This window comes from Anomaloglossus baeobatrachus, chromosome 2, assembly GCF_048569485.1.
Source record: "Anomaloglossus baeobatrachus isolate aAnoBae1 chromosome 2, aAnoBae1.hap1, whole genome shotgun sequence".
NCBI classification, from domain to species: Eukaryota; Metazoa; Chordata; class Amphibia; order Anura; family Aromobatidae; genus Anomaloglossus; species Anomaloglossus baeobatrachus.
In genome coordinates, this window is record NC_134354.1 from 589,546,837 (window position 1) to 589,560,999 (window position 14,163).

Below are 14,163 nucleotides of genomic sequence, written 5' to 3' on the forward strand. Positions count from 1 at the left end.
CACCTATCTGGCTAACCGCTACTCGGATGCCTCTGCTCTTTGCCAGTCATTGCACTGGCTGCCCATATATCACAGGATCCAATTCAAACTGCTTGTTCTCACCCACAAAGCTCTCCACAGTGCGGCACCCCCCTACATCTCCGCCCTCGTCTCTGTCTATCACCCCACCCGTTCTCTACGCTCTGCAAATGACTTTCGACTAACATCCACACTAATTCGAACCTCCCACTCCCGAATCCAAGACTTCTTCCGAGCTGCACCAAACCTCTGGAACACTCTACCCAAAGAAGTTAGGACAAATCACAACTTACTCAGCTTCAGACGCACCCTAAAAACGCATCTTTTTAGGGCGGCCTATCACACTCCCAAGCCAAACTAATTTCACCTAATCCCTCTACAACTTCTCAGAACATAACCCCACGTCAAACTCCATGGCACCCAAATGCATCTCAAGGCTCTGGCCAACTGGTCCAGGAAGCCATTATCTATCCCCCATGAGATGGCTGGATTGTCATTGTAAATAAGCACTTGTACCTTTCCCCTCCCCCCATCTCATTGTAGATTGTAAGCTCTCACAAGCAGGGTTGCCATTTTTCCCTTTAAATATTGTATCTTCTAGAATTGTTACTTGTTTGTATATGTTTATGTATATGATATGTATATGTATATGAGCCTCCTGAATTGTAAAGCGCTGCGGAATATGTTGGCGCTATAGAAATAAAGATTATTATTATTATTATTATTATTATTATTATTATTATTATAGTGGGATCATGTTTTATCAGGCTGTTCACACATCAGTGTGTCCAGAATGAAAATCACGGACGCACATCCATTTTCGATCCATGAAAAAAGTTAAAATCACAAATACAAGTCTCTGGGTCCATGAAAATCACGGACAGAATACGGATAACATCCATGTACTGTCTTTTAACACTGTAAAGGGTAGGCTGCAATTTTGGGTTTGGCATATAAGAAGATCACGAACTGTAAAAATGGACACGCTATCTAAACTGATGAAGATCTGATGCAGCAGTGAGAACAGGAATGTCTGTATTTCTTAGAGGGGCGTGGCAGCTATAAGTCCCCTTACTTGGCAGCCAGACTGGCTTGCAAAGTCTCCTTAAGGAGAATAGTGTTCCCCCGTGGTCCCCACATAGCTTTCTCATGAGCCAGATCAGACACCCCCATACTTTGCACTGACGAGGGGCAAGCACCCCGAAACACCGTGTCTGCAAATTGGGATTCTGATCTGGCTTATATATCCTGAGTCATATTGCAAAGGATTGTTAAAAATCCACTTGTGACTTTTAGGATCGCTACTTCCAATAGGTGGCGCTGTGCTAGAGTTTGTCTCCTTTACTGGAGAGACAATTTGAAAGAGGTCTAGGAGTAATAGCTGTGTCTAGAAGTGACTTCACTGAGCAGAAATAATGCATTTCCCTTTTCTTTTGTAGTCGCACTTCATATCTGCACTTACTGTTGTGTTTGTCAACTCGAAGTCCCTCTCCTCACTTAAAATTGATGACACTCCGGTTGATGATCCATCTCTGAAAGTGCTGGTGGCCAACAACAGTGACACACTGAAGCTTCTGAAAATGAGCAGTTGTCCCCACGTCTCTCCTGCAGGTAACACATTCTAGACATTGGGTAAAGAAAACTTAGCAGATCTTAACTTGTATTTCCAGCATTTTCACTGAATGTAGATATTTAACCAAAATATTAATCTATATAAATGCAATACTATAATTCTTCCTTTGTCTGGTCTGTAAAGTCAATGGGAATTTGTATAGCTACAGCTAAAAAAAAAATAATATTTTGAATCCTTCCATCATCACAGTAAGGCTATATTCTTACATGCGTTTAAAACAGCATTTTTCTCACGTGACATCCATGTTGCATCCTTTTTTTTTCTTTTTCCAGCCGAATTTAAAACATGAAGTGGGCAGACTATGAACTTTTATCCATTGAATCATCGATTTGTGAAAAACAGATAACCCATGGTTTGAATATTGAGGCATAAAGTATATTTTCTATTTTTCATCCATGTCTCACGGATCCCCGTAAATTTTATTGGCCAAGTCTGATCCACAAAACGGATGAGAATAAAGTGGGCTTTACACGCTACAATATATCTTACGATGTGTCGGCGGGGTCACGTTGTAAGTGACGCACATCCGTCATCGTCAGTTATATTGTAGCGTGACAGCTACGTGCAATTGAACGTTAAAACGTTCATCGCATGCACGTCGTTCAATTGCTAAATATTGAACGTGAGGTTGTTCAATGTTCCCGAGATAGCACACATCGCAGTGTGACACCCCAGGAATGATGAACAGATCTTACCTGCATCCCGCGGCACCCGCCGGCAATGCGGATGGAAGGAGGTGGGCGGGATGTTTACGTCCCACTCATCTCCGCCCCTCCGCTTCTTTTGGCCGGCTGCCGCATGACGTCGATGTGACGCCGAACGTCCCTCCCACTCCATAAAGTGGACGTTCGCTGCCCACATCGAGGTCGTATGGAAGGGTAAGTACGTGTGACGGGAAATAATCGTTTGTGCAACACGTTCAACAAATTGAACGTGCCGCACATACGATGGGGGCAGTTCCGATCGCATACGATATCGTATGCTTAATCGTAACGTGTAAAGCAGGCTTAAGACATGTGACTAAAGACCGGAGAACGGATCAGTTTTTAAAAGTGATGTGTATGTGGATTAATGAAACTCTGGGTCACTGTACAATGGTGCGGGAATATGTAGTCTAATCATGTGAAGCTCGTTTGTTCAGAGCTAAGCAGTTTGATTTACAGACATTTTTCACTCCTATCAGATAATGATTTTCATATTTAACTCTTGATAATGGGCCTTCTTGGTTTCCATGGATGAATGACGTATACCCCCATTTTTCCTACCAGTCACAATGTGCATTGCTTATGATTAACTAGACCTCTCTGAAAGGGCCAAGCAAGTCTTTGTCTACAGATCACAGCTTTTTGGGTAGTTTATCAGAAGCAATTAAGCAATTAAATATACACATTTATTGTGTACTGTTTTTATAGTAAGTGAATACACTCTAACTATACTTACTGTATATACTCGAGTATAAGCCGACCCGAGTATAAACCGATACCCCTAATGTTACCACAGTAAACTGGGAAAACGTATTGACCCAAGTATACAGTTAGGTCCAGAAATATTTGGACAGTGACACAATTTTCGCGAGTTGGGCTCTGCATGCCACCACATTGGATTTGAAATGAAACCTCTACAACAGAATTCAAGTGCAGATTGTAACGTTTAATTTGAAGGTTTGAACAAAAATATCTGATAGAAATTGTAGGAATTGTACACATTTTTTTTACAAACACTCCACATTTTAGGAGGTCAAAAGTAATTGGACAAATAAACCAAACCCAAACAAAATATTTTTATTTTCAATATTTTGTTGCGAATCCTTTGGAGGCAATCACTGCCTTAAGTCTGGAACCCATGGACATCACCAAACGCTGGGTTTCCTCCTTCTTAATGCTTTGCCAGGCCTTTACAGCTGCAGCCTTCAGGTCTTGCTTGTTTGTGGGTCTTTCCGTCTTAAGTCTGGATTTGAGCAAGTGAAATGCATGCTCAATTGGGTTAAGATCTGGTGATTGACTTGGCCATTGCAGAATGTTCCACGTTTTTGCACTCGTGAACTCCTGGGTAGCTTTGGATGTATGCTTGGGGTCATTGTCCATCTGTATTATGAAGCGCCGTCCGATCAACTTTGCGGCATTTGGCTGAATCTGGGCTGAAAGTATATCCCGGTACACTTCAGAATTCATCCGGCTACTCTTGTCTGCTGTTATGTCATCAATAAACACAAGTGACCCAGTGCCATTGAAAGCCATGCATGCCCATGCCATCACGTTGCCTCCACCATGTTTTACAGAGGATGTGGTGTGCCTTGGATCATGTGCCGTTCCCTTTCTTCTCCAAACTTTTTTCTTCCCATCATTCTGGTACAGGTTGATCTTTGTCTCATCTGTCCATAGAATACTTTTCCAGAACTGAGCTGGCTTCATGAGGTGTTTTTCAGCAAATTTAACTCTGGCCTGTCTATTTTTGGAATTGATGAATGGTTTGCATCTAGATGTGAACCCTTTGTATTTACTTTCATGGAGTCTTCTCTTTACTGTTGACTTAGAGACAGATACACCTACTTCACTGAGAGTGTTCTGGACTTCAGTTGATGTTGTGAACGGGTTCTTCTTCACCAAAGAAAGTGTGCGGCGATCATCCACCACTGTTGTCATCCGTGGACGCCCAGGCCTTTTTGAGTTCCCAAACTCACCAGTCAATTCCTTTTTTCTCAGAATGTACCCGACTGTTGATTTTGCTACTCCAAGCATGTCTGCTATCTCTCTGATGGATTTTTTCTTTTTTTTTCAGCCTCAGGATGTTCTGCTTCACCTCAATTGAGAGTTCCTTAGACCGCATGTTGTCTGGTCACAGCAACAGCTTCCAAATGCAAAACCACACACCTGTAATCAACCCCAGACCTTTTAACTACTTCATTGATTACAGGTTAACGAGGGAGACGTCTTCAGAGTTAATTGCAGCCCTTAGAGTCCCTTGTCCAATTACTTTTGGTCCCTTGAAAAAGAGGAGGCTATGCATTACAGAGCTATGATTCCTAAACCCTTTCTCCGATTTGGATGTGAAAACTCTCATATTGCAGCTGGGAGTGTGCACTTTCAGCCCATATTTTATATATAATTGTATTTCTGAACATGTTTTTGTAAACAGCTAAAATAACAAAACTTGTGTCACTGTCCAAATATTTCTGGACCTAACTGTAAGCCTAGGGTGGGAAAAGCAGCAGGTTAATGGTAAATTTCAAAAATAAAAATAGCTGCCAATAAAATGTAATATGCCTCATCCTGTAATAATTTGCCCATTCTTGTGCCCCCATCCTGTAATAATTTGCCCGTTCTTGTGCCCTCATCCTGTAGTAATGTCCTCATTTTAGTCCCCTTGTCCTCTATTATGCCGTGTGTGTGTATATGTATGTATGTGTGTGTGTGCATGTAGATGTATATGTATGTATATGTGTGTATACACATATACACTATTCTCACCTGTCCTCCATTCCTGTGGTGTCCTCTTACCTGCTTCTTGCAGACCGCACATACACCTCTCCATGATTACGACGGGTGCACGGGGTGGCCGCAGCTGTCATCGCTTTACTTCAGTTGAATGCATTGCGGCGGCGCAGCAAAGCATTAAACTGCAGTAAAGTGATAACAGCAGCACCGACACTGACTGCAATCATCGAGGGGCGCTTCTTGCCGACCACAGGCACATAGACCCCTCCAAGATCGTGCACGGGGCTGCTGCTGCTGTCTTTGCAGAGCCGCAAAGCACTCAACTGAAGTAAAGTGATTATGGCAGACAGCAGCCCCGTGCAACGGACACTATCATGGAGAGGTCTGTGTGAGGTGTGCAAGAAGCAGGTAAGAGGACAGCGCAGGAACGGTGAACAGGTGAGAATGTTATGTGGGAACCTCACTCGAGTATAAGTCTGAGGGGGCGTTTTCAGCATAAAAAAAAATGGGCCAAAAAACTTTGCTTATACTCGAGTTTATACAGTAGATGTCCTCACATGGTGCGGTTTTGGTACCTCACTTGTTGAATTCCAGTTCCAAACCTTGGAGGCTTTTATCTGAAGTTTAAGCCCAGGAAATTTTCTAAAATGTAAACAAAGCCTTATATACAAACCTTAATTTGTATTTTCTTTTTTCCCCAGGAATTTTGTGTGTAGCAGATCAGTGCCATGGTCTGCGGGAATTGGCTCTGAACTACTATGTACTAAGTGATGAGCTGCTCCTTGCATTGTCTTCTGAAAAACATGTGCGACTGGAACACCTCCGTATTGATGTAGTCAGCGAGAACCCAGGACAAACACACTTTCACACCATTCAGAAAAGCAGCTGGGATGCTTTAATCAAGCATTCCCCTAAGGTGAACCTAGTCATGTACTTTTTCCTTTATGATGAAGAGTTTGATCCTTTTTTCCGCTATGAAACACCGGCGACACACCTGTACTTCGGGAGATCTGTGAGCAAGGACGTACTTGGTCGTGTTGGCATGACATGTCCTCGTCTTGTGGAGTTGGTTGTTTGTGCTAATGGACTTCGACCTCTCGATGAAGAACTGATTCGCATTGCGGAGCGATGCAAGAGCCTGACAGCCATCGGACTTGGGGAGTGTGAAGTCTCCTGCTCTGCATTTGTAGAGTTTGTAAAGATGTGTGGTGGTCGCTTGTCCCAGCTCTCTATAATGGAGGAAGTCTTAATCCCTGATCAGAAGTATGATGTGGAGCAAATCCATTGGGAAGTTTCAAAGCACCTTGGCAGAGTCTGGTTTCCAGATATGATGCCCACTTGGTAGGATCTGAAGCTGGTCTACCAGTGGTTACATGGAAGAGCACCTTAAATCTTTAGTACATCTGCATGACAAGCTAATAAACTAATCTGCAGTTTTCCTTCTTTTTTTTGCTTTATTTAATACTTGTGCAGGAGCTAATTTATTAAGGTCGCATAGTTTGGAATAACTAGAGACCATGGCTGCATTTGGTTCTATGTACATTCTTCTACAGGAGATTCCGCTAGATTGGGTGGAAGCTGAGCTGGCGATGATCTGCTCCGTCACACACGTAATCATCTTATCATTTTCAGTGTAAAGATTGCTAATGTATACATTTTATATTTGCTGGCATCTGATTTTGGGGTGCATTTTCCCACCGGCAAGGTTTTTATTTTTATGTACTCAATAAAAAGACCCTGCTTGCTTGCCACTTCCATCTTTTATTTATTACATGATGAAAATGGATGCATGTATGAGTGTTTATTCTGACAGATCTTTTTTTTATTCAATCTAGGACTTCAAAACATCCATTTACAATGGAAATGTGTATGTGGTTCATTTTGTTTTAGATTTTAGTCCCTTTTTGAGCCATCAGTGGTTTTCTATTGCTTAGTTTTGGGTTACATTGTTGTGCATTATGTTAATTTTTTTTTCTTTTGTAGCAGTTTTTCAGGCTGACTCCAGAAACAGTCTGCCTGAGAGCAATGTTGTGTATATCCTAAAGAGGGAGAAAATCTGGGCAAGCATTTTTTTTATTTTAAAGGACACTTTTTTTTTTCTTTTTTTTTTTCTTTAATCTAGCTCTTTTCTTAATCTTGGTGTGAACACAGTTTTTAACCCCTTCAGCCCCGGGGCACTTTCCGTTTTTGCGGGGATTTTTTTGCTCCCCTTCTTCCGAGAGCTGTAACTTTTTTATTTTTCCGTCAATCTTGCCATATGAGGGCTTGTTTTTTGCGGGACAAGTTGTACTTTTAAATGAAACCATAAGTTTTACCATATGGTGTACTGGAAAACTGCAAAAAAAAAGTTTGGCACAATAGTTTTTGGGATGTTTTATTCACAGTGTTCACTATATGGTAAAACTGATGTGTGGGTATGATGCCTGAGGTCGGTGCGAGTTTGAAGACACCAAACATGTATAGGTTTACTCATATCTAAGGGGTTAAAAAAAATTCACAAGTTTGTCTAATAAAAGTGGCGCACGTTTTGCGCCATTTTCCGAAACATGTAGCGTTCTTATTTTTTTGGTTCTATGGCTCAGTGACAGCTTATTTTTTGCGTCTCGAGCTGACGTTTCTAATGGTACCATTTTTGCGCAGATGCTACGTTTTGATCGCCTGTTATTGCATTTTGCGTAAAACTTGCGGCGACCAAAAAATGTAATTTTGGCGTTTGGAATTTTTTTACCACTACGCCGTTTACCAATCAGATTAATTGATTTTATATTTTGATAGATCGGGCATTTCTGAACGCGGCGATACCAAATATGTGTATATTTATTTATTTTTTAACCCTTTAATTTTCAATGGGTGGAAAGGGGGGTGATTTGAACTTTTTAGGTGTGTGTTTTTTTTTTTTTGTTATTATTTTTTTAAAACTTTTTTTTTTTACTTTTATTTTACTAGTCCCCCTAGGGGGCTATAGCGATCAGCAATCCGATCGCTGTTATCTATCTGCTGATCACAGCTATACAGCTGTAAACAGCAGATACAGTCAGTTTCTGTTTCCCTCTGCTTCCGTGGAAAACTAAAGTGAAACGTCATAGCTACAGGCGTCATCACATGACCCTGTGCTACGATGGCAAACACCGATAGTCACGTGATCACTCACGTGACTTGCGGTGGGGGCGGCGGTAAGTAAAACACATGGCCGCGCACATATAGATCTTGCTGCCAGACTTTGGCAGCAAGATTTAAGGGGTTAATGGCCGCGGGTGGAAACGATTCCACCCGCGGCTAGCAGGCACACATAGCTGTTGAAAACCGCTGATATGTGTGCCAACCGCCGCCGCCGGCAGGGGGCAGGGCTTAACAGGACACGCTCCATGACGGATATATCCGTCCATGGTCGTGAAGGGGTTAATCTAGCTCTTTTCTTAATCTTGGTGTGAACACCGTTTTTAAAGGCAATCTGTGAACAGGTTTTTGTCACCCCATATGATAACAGCATACTGTAGAGGCAAAGACCCTGATTCCAATGATGTATCTCTTACTGGGCTGCTTGCTGTAATTTTGATTAAAAGTACTATTTTTTTTTTTCTTTCTGATGCATATCTAGCTGTTTTCTCTGAATGCTGAGCTCTGTAAAACCCTGCTTTCTGTGTACACTGTACATGAGCACAAAGCTGCCAATCAGTAGTGGGCTGGGTTATACAGAGCTCTAAATTATGAAAGGCTACCTGGCTGCTGGTTTACTAGTTCTGTAGTGATATGCTGATTAAAACAGTGTTTTTTTATCAAAACTATAGTAAGCAGCCTAGTATGTGACACATCCCTGAAATCATCTCTGTAGTATGCTGCACTCAGATTAGGTGGCAAAATACTGGTGACAGATTCCCTTTTAAAGGGAATCTGTCAGCAGATGTGTACCACCTTGTCTGAGAGCAGCATGATGTAGGCAAGGAGAACCTGAATCCAACGATGTATCACTTAGATTACTGCTTGCAGCCGTTCTGACACAATCTGACTTTTTTAGATTATGCGATGTAGCAGAGCTGAGAGAGCTGTCATGCCCACACCAGGCTTTCAGTAGAGACTGTACATTGACAGTGAGTTGTTAGAGGAGGGGGTTTGACTTTCTATTCTGAGCATTGATAAGGGTCCTGCTGCTTAGACAAACATAGCAATTAAACAACAGATCAAAATGACAAGACAGGCAGCCCTGAATTTTCTGTTAACCCTTGCAGCATGCCTGCTTCAGCTTACATAGCAAAAACCTGCTGACCGAATCCCTTTAAGGCAACAGTATTTGCATAAATGAGTTTTCGTAATCATGCTTATTCTTCATGTTTGTCTCATGTATACTTGTCACCGATCAGCTGAAGCACAAGTAAAATGTGTGTTTTGTCTGACTATATAGTTTCTGGAGGCCTATGAACCATTGTTATCAGCAATATATCTTCCCATGTATACAGGGGATGTGCTGCTGGCAATATGCATGTTATATGGGGACAGAACAGTTCTTACTCATATTACCGATCTGTCACCCTACAGTGTTTAAAGTCAATGTAAACAAGAGCTGATCAAATTTACCCTCTTAGGACCGAAATCGGCCTGTGTAAATCTGCCTGTTTAAAGGGAATGTATCGTCAGAAAAAAAAAATTTCAGTAACTGATAAAATGTAAAGTAGTAATATTTTAACGTTTTGTTTAAATATTATTTTTTTTTAATTGAGCAAAATATAAAAAAAAAAAATTAAAAAGCTTGATATTGTCCACTGTTTCCCACTGTTAAACACTAGGGGGAGCAGCTTCTGAAATCCTACAGAAATCCCACTGTATAAAAAGCTCCGATTACAGCTGCAGTAAAGTGGGTGGAGTCTGCTCTCCTGTGTGTGATGGCACGTCTCCCCCCTCCTAATTTGAGTGTTTACAACACATAACAGAGAATGACACGTAGGTACACAGTGCAGAGCCATTTTGTTGGTGACCAGAAATGTCTAAAGTGTCACCAAGGACAGCAGGAGTATCACACATGATAGGATTAGATACACAGCTCAGCAGACAGTATCATACACGACTCAGCAGACAGTATCACACGGTAGGATTAGATACACGGCTCAGCAGACAGTATCACAGGATAGGATTAGATGCACAGCCGTGCAGACAGTATCACCCAGGACAGGATTAGATACACAGCTCAGCAGACAGTATCACACAGGATAGGATTAGATACACAGCTGTGCAGACAGTATCACACAGGATAGTATTAGATACACAGCCGTGCAGACAGTATCACACAGGATAGGATTAGATACACAGCCGTGCAGACAGTATCACACAGGATAGGATTAGATGTGCAGACAGTAGCACACAGGATAGGATTAGATTCACAGCCGTGCAGACAGTATCAGCGGTAGCAGCGGCGGTACTCGCATGCAGTGGCACACACACACACACGATGGCTGGGGAGAGCGGAGGGAGGGAGGGAGTGTCATCGGAGACGGTAACAGCGGGGGGGAGGGGCGGCGGTAGCAGTAGCGGGGGCTGGGTAGAGCGGAGGGATGGGGTGTCATAGGAGATGGTAACGGCGGGAGGGTAGGGTAGGCGGCCCGTACTCACATATCACGGCAGTTGACAGGGGTATAGTGGAGCAAGCAGGGCTGTGGAGTCAGAGTCGGAGCTCATTTTGGTGGAGTCTGTATAAAATGCGCCGACTCCTATAATATATAATAAATTGGGGACAGTGGTGCAATGCAGAATGTGCTGAATATTTTACTAAATAATAATTAGTATAATGCTTATATTTAAGTGAAAAATGTATTGTAGTGCAATGTGAACATCAGACATTTAATTATTTTTATGATACAATAATCAAGATATTAGATAGAACAAAATATATTTATTGGAGTACAACTTTAGAACACAAACTAATAAATTGTAAATATGTAATACAAATATATATATATATATATATATATACATATACAAGATATATGTAATCTACTGTATATTACATAGTGTATTACATATTTACAATTTATTACAGTGTGTTCTAAAGTTGTACTCCAATAAATGTATTTTATTTTCTATCCAAATATCTTGATTATTGCATCAGAAAAATGATTAAATGTCTGATGTTCACATACACATGTTCATGTACTACAATAAATTTTTCACCTAACTATAAGCAATATATGTAGGAGTCGGAGTCGAAGGTTTGGTTTACCGACTCCACAGCCCTGGGAGCAAACCGCATACGCTGTGAGCTCCACAATGATTGTGCTGATCTCCTCCCTTTGCTGTGATCTGGACAGCCCAGGGGGCGCGTCCAGGTCACAGCAGATGCCCACTGTAACGTTAGTGAATGGGGTCGGATCCCGACTACTGTTCTCTATGCACAGGGGCAGCCATAAAGGAATGAGTAACTGTCATTACACACACAGCAAATCCAGCATGGCCCCCAGTGCCTCCAGTAAAATAAGAATTAAATAAAAACTAAATAAGCTGTGATTTTCATTTTGTATTAAAAATACTTGATTTCATAATCACTATTTTTAATACAAAAATATAAAAAAACGCGATACCTTACCTTTAAATTGCCTCAGCCAGTGCTAGTCATCATATTTATCTCATCACTTAAGGGGAATCTGTCAAGTAGAGCTCTTTTTATTATTGCACTCGAACACTTTTGTCCGGTATAAGCTTGTGAAACTAGCGCACCACAGATCTAAGTAGTGTCCTCCTTACAGGTATGTGCACATGATGAGTATTTGCTGCAGTAATTTTCTGCATCTTTAGGCAGAAAACGCACCAAAAACGAGTTTTTTGGTGCTATTTTTGCCATGTTTTTCAGAATTAAAGGGGTGGTTCACCCATATTTTTTATTGTCTAGTTCGATATTATATTGAGAAACAATGCTTCTCTCAAATACCTTGTGTTGGCAATAGTGCCAGTGAGAGGCGCTATTGCAGACTGCTGTTCCCGCTCCAGTGACGTCTCCGTCAAGTGCTGCACACGTAACATCCCTGCAGCCGGGGGCATTCTTCCTCACTCACTGGGCTGTGGGCGGTGTTTCACAGGGTCACAGCCCATCTGCTCCCTCTCCCTCCTCCGGCACAGCACAGCGCGTCACGTCTCTTGCTTGCAGCAAAGAATACAGCCGGCTGCACGGATGTGACGTGTGCGGAACTTTGACGGTGACGTCACTGGAGCGGGAACAGCGGTCTGCAATAGCGCCTCTCACAGGCACTATTGCCAACACACGGTATTTGAGAGAAACATTGTTTCTCAATATAATATCAATCTGGACAATAAAAAATATGGGTGAACCACCCTTTTAAGTCAATAGGTGGTAGGGTTGAAAAACGCATCAAAAATTGACGTGCTGCAGAGTTTTTCTGCAAGGAAAAAAATAAGCAACATGTGCACAGCACTTCAGAATGCTAATTGACTCTGCTCTCATAAGATTAGACATGCAGTTTTGTGACAAAATTTCACCAAAAATGCTGTGTGTGCACATGGCCCATATGCCACTTTCTTACTAGTCCTCCATAGTCTAATGAATTGCTAAGATGCACTCACATTTCTTCCAATACTTTGTCAAACTTGCCTTGCCTCCCTCATCAGTAGGGTTTTCAAAATCTTGCACACGCGTGGTTACTGAGAGCATAGAGCATGCATGTTTATGCACCCCATCACCTCCCACCGCGTTTCCCAAATGATGTCATGATAGCTTACAAATTGGGAGTATAGTACGCAGGCACTGTACTAGGACATAGTTTGGACTGTTCTGGAGGAGAAAAAAAATCACACAGCACATGCTCCATGTGATCTGTAACCACGCATGCGCAGGATTTTACAAACCTAGACATACTGATGAGGATGACGTCCAGTTTGAAGAACCAAGTGTGTGCATACAACATAAATGGCGAACTGCTTGGAGCGGCAGCGTGTTAGATTCAAATGTTTATAGCAGACAGATTTGAGTGAGGGGGTATTCCCATCTCCAAGATCCTATCCAAATATTTATTAGATGTAATATTAACAAATACCTCCAGTTAGAAATGCAGCATAGTTCTTCTGATTCACTGTCGCTTACCTCAGGGCATTGCAGGACTTCAGGTATTCATTATTACAGCCATGCATATAGTCAGTTAGTTGCTAGTGGTCAGAACCATGGATCCCCAAGGTCCTGCAATTGCCTGAACATGAGGTAAGTGACATAGTGATTCAGAAGAACTATACTACATTTTTAATTGGAGGTATTTGATAATATACAATCTCTGAGACAACTTTTTGTATCCTTCCTCTGAAGAACTATGTTGAATAATCTTTGTTTTCAGATCATTTGAGAGTTGTTTTGAGGAGCCCATGATGCCACTCTTCATAGGAAATTCAAATAGGAGAACAACTTGCAAGTGGCCACCTTAAATACCTTTTCTCATGATAGGATACACCTGCCTATAAAGTTCAAAGCTCAATGAGGTTACAAAACCAATTTAGTGCTTTAGTAAGTCAGTAAAAAGTAGTTAGGAGTGTTCAAATCAAGAAATTGATAAGGGTGCCCATACTTTTGCACCGGTCAAATTTTGTTTAAATGCGGATTGCACATTTTCTGTTAGTACAATAAACCTCATTTCAATCCAGAAATATTACTGAGCCCATCAGTTATTAGATATATGAAACTGAAATAGCGGTTGCAAAAACCCAAATTGTTAGAAAGAAAAAAGGTTAACATTAATAGGGGTGCCCAAACTTTTCCATATGACTGTATTGCAGTAGGATCTTGGAGATGAGAATACCCCTTAAAATCCTGCTGTTAGGAGCGAGATTTAACCCCTTCACCCCCTGGCAACTTTGTATTTCGTATTAGTTTTTTCCCTCTTCTTCCAAGAGCCATAACGTTTTTTCATTTTCCCGTCAATATAGTCATATGAGGGATTGTTTCTTGCGGGATGAGTTGTACTTGTGAATGACACAATTCATTTTGCCCCATAACACTATTCATTTTGCCCCATATTGTACTGGAAAAAAAATTCCATGTGTGGTAAAATTGGAGAAAAATAAAAATATGATTAGTATCTACAATCTCATACT

General features: G+C 41.5%; 1 protein-coding gene across 1 annotated transcript; it reads left to right on the plus strand.

Annotated features, from left to right (window-relative positions):
• Positions 1 to 845: 845 nt before the first annotated feature.
• Positions 846 to 6,836, plus strand: FBXL3 (F-box and leucine rich repeat protein 3). Its single transcript, XM_075333849.1, has 3 exons — positions 846 to 920; positions 1,458 to 1,629; positions 5,787 to 6,836. Exons 1-3 carry the CDS (start codon positions 846 to 848, stop codon positions 6,428 to 6,430), a joined length of 891 nt encoding a protein of 296 aa, XP_075189964.1. The 3' UTR covers positions 6,431 to 6,836.
• Positions 6,837 to 14,163: the final 7,327 nt, after the last annotated feature.

Excerpts from the sequence above, each read along its gene's own strand:
- FBXL3 (XM_075333849.1), top strand. The coding sequence starts at position 846 with ATGAAAAAAGTTAAAATCACAAATACAAGTCTCTGGGTCCATGAAAAT. Across the intron at positions 921-1,457 it reads AGAATACGGATAACATCCAT|TCGCACTTCATATCTGCACT; the intron begins GTACTGTCTTTT and ends TTTCTTTTGTAG. Across the intron at positions 1,630-5,786 it reads TCCCCACGTCTCTCCTGCAG|GAATTTTGTGTGTAGCAGAT; the intron begins GTAACACATTCT and ends TTTTTTCCCCAG.